The sequence below is a fragment of the Triticum dicoccoides genome, chromosome 4B (assembly GCF_002162155.2).
Source record: "Triticum dicoccoides isolate Atlit2015 ecotype Zavitan chromosome 4B, WEW_v2.0, whole genome shotgun sequence".
NCBI classification, from domain to species: Eukaryota; Viridiplantae; Streptophyta; class Magnoliopsida; order Poales; family Poaceae; genus Triticum; species Triticum dicoccoides.
In genome coordinates, this window is record NC_041387.1 from 145,418,968 (window position 1) to 145,423,670 (window position 4,703).

At 49.9% G+C, this 4,703-nt stretch overlaps 1 protein-coding gene across 1 annotated transcript; it reads right to left on the minus strand.

Moving 5' to 3' along the window:
* Positions 1–1,535: 1,535 nt before the first annotated feature.
* Positions 1,536–4,031, minus strand: LOC119293480 (probable indole-3-acetic acid-amido synthetase GH3.7). Its single transcript, XM_037571949.1, has 4 exons — positions 3,712–4,031; positions 3,508–3,609; positions 2,544–3,382; positions 1,536–2,201 (listed from the first exon to the last, which is right to left on the minus strand). The coding sequence occupies exons 1-4, from the start codon at positions 4,029–4,031 to the stop codon at positions 1,651–1,653; spliced, it is 1,812 nt and encodes a 603-aa protein (XP_037427846.1). The 3' UTR covers positions 1,536–1,650.
* Between the last annotated feature and the right edge of the window lie 672 nt (positions 4,032–4,703).

Genomic DNA, 4,703 nt, shown 5'->3' on the forward strand with positions numbered 1-4,703 from the left:
GTGGAGAGGAGGAGCGCTGACGTTGTGGAGGGGCCGACCTTGGAGGGGAGAGGAGGGGCTTGCCGTGATGGGGGGATGAGGAGTCGGCCGACAGCGTGGAGGGGATAGGTGGGGTCAACTGACGACGCGGAATGAAGAGGAGGCGCCAAGAAAATGATGGTTGTGAGTGTAGATAGTGAGAGGATTGCCGTGTCTTGTGGCCGTTGTGTAGTGAGGATAAGGTTGCGTAGGTTTATGTTTCATATGCATTCATCGGCTGACACATCTTGTAAATCATTGACAACATGCGTGTCGTGCATATATCGTGGACCCTATGCATACATCATTGTCGCCATAGATTAAAACTCTGAGGCACTTAGTGAAACCACAAAGATTTGTGAGGGAATTTAACGACGCACTCGACATAGCGTAACCTGGCTGGAATTCCGACATGTCTATAGATGACAACATATATTTCTGGTTGGTATTCGAGCGAGGATAAATGAGTAAATTTATATATTTCATTGTCATAACATTTAAGATAGAATCATTTCTTTTTGTTATCACTACATTCAACATAAATTCAAGATAATATTAATTTAGAAATTTGCATGGATGTGTTTGGCTATCTTGTTTATAATTTTATGCTCTCATGAAACCATAAATAATTGGCCCGTCAGGTTTGCAAGGTGAGTATTCTCCGTTGAATTTTTTTAAACCTACCATATGAAATATCCGTATTAACTACATATAGTACTTGCGCAGGCTGGTTTTGAGTTTAGGGAGAAGTTTCTATTGCTCAAATGTCATGCGAATGAAGCTAAAGATAATATTCTTGATATTGTGCGACTATATATTAAGCGCATCAAGTACTCTGTCCGTCCTAAAAAGCTTGTTTTGGATTTGTCTACATACGGGTGTATTTAAACAAATCTAAGACAAGCTTTTGGGATGGAAGTAATAGATTTTAATTCATAACAGATTATTATTGGATCATTGCTCTTTATGTATAGATTACCAAATTATTTTTCTATGAACTTACATTGCAAGCGAAGTGTATTTCAATTACTACCCAATTGTTATTGGCTATCTTTTCTATAGATGCAAAATTTAACATACATTATGTTCAAATATATAACTCCAACAAAATATTTCAAGAGCCCGTGGCAACGCACGGACATTCTACTAGTATTACAGAATTGTAGAGTTGAATACAGGAACATGACCTGACACATCTATCAAGAAAAGTAGCCTTCATGTTTGCTAATTTTCTGTAAAACGGATTTAATGTGCAGTTCTTGAGGATGTAACCCAGGCAATATCGGTAGGAGTACTAATTAGCATGCGCTATATGCTCTTCACGTGTGTATGCGCTGATGTTGACTACACTATGCAGGCTGCAGGTGCCTGTGCGGCCTATGCTGATCACTGTGTACATGCAGAGTGGACACTGTATGGCTCTGCTAATTGCCTGCGTTAATGAGCCTTACGCGGTCAGAAGGTGGACTCATGATGCATTCAGCCACACGGATCACGAAGTGAAGAAACGGCCAAGATAGAGGGTACCGGGAAGCTCGTCCTACACCACAACTTTCCGATATACGTCCTGCACACCTACTAACCAGCACCATTTCCTCTCGTATAGGCGTACTACAAAGGGCCGTTGGGAGTCTATTGGCTAAAGTACCTTCCTGACACCCTCTCCTCCAACACCAGCAGCGCTTCTTCTGATCGAATAGCCGTTGGAGTCTTGTACTGACTGGCCGATGTGCCTCTGGACAGAAACAAGTCCATGAGAGCATCAAATGCGCCACGCTCAAGTACCCTTATCTCGAGTGCTGTGATTGACCCTCGGCGCCTGCTTTCACGGTACATCTGATCAAAGCATTCCTCCACGGCCAAACAGCAATTCTCCATGACAGCTCGATCGATATCAGTCGTGACATGGTTACCCTCTCCACTGACTAGCTCCCAGAACAGGACGTAGTGGCCCGGCAAGGTGGATATGTCTGCATATGCAGTGCTGCCACCAAGCATGTAACCAAGGGGCCTAAGATGCAGCTCGTATGCTTGTGAAATGGCCTTCAGGAGATCCTCCTCGCTTATACTCTCGTAGTCTATTTTTAAGATGACACCACACCGTCCAGTGAAGCGGAACAGTGGCGTTGCGTTGTAGAATCCGCACACAGTAAGAAGGTCACCCACTCGGTATCTGTAAAGACCTGGCATGCAAACAACTGTTAAGTCAAAATCATAGTGTTTCTTACACAAGTTAGACTACAACTCTTTCAGCGGTTGTTGGATTGTTGATTTTATAACACCACAAAGCCTTCAAGTTAAGTAAGCAAAACAAATCAGGCTTACACAGGCAGGATTAATTGCCTTACTGCAGTGAAGTGCTAGTTCAATTCGGTTTCTTAATAATTGGCAGAGCAGATAACTACATTGATCATGTATTTGGACTAACGCCAAGAGAGAATAAATCATGATGTAGTCCTAGCACAGATACAACAGCTTTGAAAGAATGCAAGAAATCAGATTCGAGGTAATAATGAGTAGCTGACCTGCAAAGGTGGTGACAACCAGCTCGTAGCGCCGACCAATTTTGACATCCACAAGATCCACAAGCTTCAACTCGTCCAAATTGTCATACAAACCAGTACTCGCTTGCACCTTTTCATCGTCACCATGCGTGACCTCTGCAAACTCGAAGTAGGCAATGTTTGGAAGCAATGCGTACGACACAGCAGAAGGTAGATCAAGAGGGTTCAGATTGATCCCCGCGGCGCACTCTGTACACACGTACATGGGCGACACCAATGGCAGCCCAGCACCATAACTCTCAAGAACTGGAATGTACTGTGACATCGAACCGGTGGCAATGGCGAGGATGTACCGTGCTCCTGGCCAGAGCCTCCTGACTATCCCATCCCAGGGCTTCCTGGCACACTCGGCTGCGATCTCGTCGGCCAGTGCCGGGTCAGGTCCTCGCAGGTGACACGCAGCGACGGCATCACGCAGAGGAGCATGCGTTATCCAGTCGCTGAGACGCCCAGTGCGGATGTTGGAGCACATCTCCTCCCAGTTGTCTTCCAGGAACTGGATGCCTCTGATGAAAGCGTTAGCAAAGGTGCCGCCGACATGGTCGACGACTCCGCGGTCAAGCAGGCCGCAGAGCAGCTGGCAGTACATGCTCTGCCTGCCATCTGGGCAGAGGACCGCCTCGATGGGACTGGTGCACCTGCCGAACCCACCAATGTCGTGCTCCCGGAACTGGCTGCTGTGGTAGTAGGCACTGCTGGATGCCATGATAGGCAGGCCGGACGAGGTCAGGCTTCCAGGGAAGATGAACATGAGGTACATGCCCTTGCCGCGTCTGTCCCCCTGATCAGGATGAAGATGCCTAGAACCATTCAATGCATGCACACTGGTTATTAAGCTGCACAACATTTGCATCTTCCTCAAGCGATCCAATGCATGTAGACAAAGATTATCAAAATAAACTCGAACAAGCGGCCCAATGCTTACATCTTCCTCAAGAGTGCCTGGACGCCATTGTAGAACAGCCGCTGGTCGAGCTTCTCCGCGGTGGACGGGAAGAGCTTCAGCTGCCCGCCGGATGTGCCCGAGCTGCATTAGACGTGGCAAACGCCAATGCCGCCATCACCACGAGAAACATATATACAACACGACCTTCTCACACGAGCGAGTACCGGACACCGCGGGGTTTACCTTGTGAGGAGGTGGGTGATGGGCTCGGAGCAGAGGATGCTGGACGGCTCGCCGGAGGCGATGCGGCGCACGTACGGCTTGATGTCCTCATACCCGGCGACGGGCACGCGCTCCTTGAAGGCCTCGCGGAGGTCGGCGGCCGAGGCGCCTGGTGGTGCGCGATCCAGGAAGCGGCGGAGGTACTCGGTGTGGGAGTTCCGCCTGAGTATCTCCGTGAGGACGTCCCTCTGCAGCGCCGCGGCGTCGGCGGTGAGGCGGTCGATGAGGCCGCGGCCGGCGCCCACGTCCGCTGGATCGAATTCCGTCAGCAACGCCATCATCACCGGGCGGGAAGCACCGGGACCAGAACACGCACAGAAACACCACCCTAGTAGAATTAGCACCTATGACAAACCTCACCGAGCTAGCTATCCGATTTATACTTACATTGCTAGTATTAACTATGGCATGCAAGCCATGCTATCATCCTCTGTCCGCCGCAGGGAGCAACCGCCGGTTCGTCCCGCGCCTCCCCCGCTCGGCGCCGCACCGGATCCGGACGTCCCCGCGCCGTCCACTCAGATTCCGGCCAACCACGACCTCCGGCGAGCCGCTGGAGCCTCGCAGCGGCACGCCGCCGCGCCAGGAACCGCCGCCACATCACCCCAGCTCCTCCGCTCGAGCGCCGACAGCGTGGGTCGCGCCCTAGTGGGCCCCGGCCGTGTGGCCCAGCTCCGTAAGCTCCAACCGCGGCCTGCTAGCCCAGCCCAGCGCTTCGGCCAGACTCGCAGCTGGCCTGCCTCATCACCGACTGGGCTAAGCCCCAATGTGATCACTGGATTTCACCATTGGATTGATTCAAAATAATTTATATCTTGAACCGTGCGTCCAAATCGTAAACCGTTTTCATCACTGGATTTCTCGCATCAAGATTTTTGAAACTACAACCATTTTAATAGGTTTCGACAATCTTTTTTTCAAAATAAACCAAAATAAAGAACCCGGAGTCGGAA

Bases quoted from the DNA above. Each gene is read 5' to 3' on its own strand.
- LOC119293480 (XM_037571949.1), bottom strand. From the start codon at position 4,031: ATGATGGCGTTGCTGACGGAATTCGATCCAGCGGACGTGGGCGCCGGC. The intron at 3,610-3,711 runs GTAAACCCCGCG...CGTCTAATGCAG, and splicing joins ATCACCCACCTCCTCACAAG to CTCGGGCACATCCGGCGGGC. The intron at 3,383-3,507 runs GTAAGCATTGGG...GAATGGTTCTAG, and splicing joins CAGGCACTCTTGAGGAAGAT to GCATCTTCATCCTGATCAGG.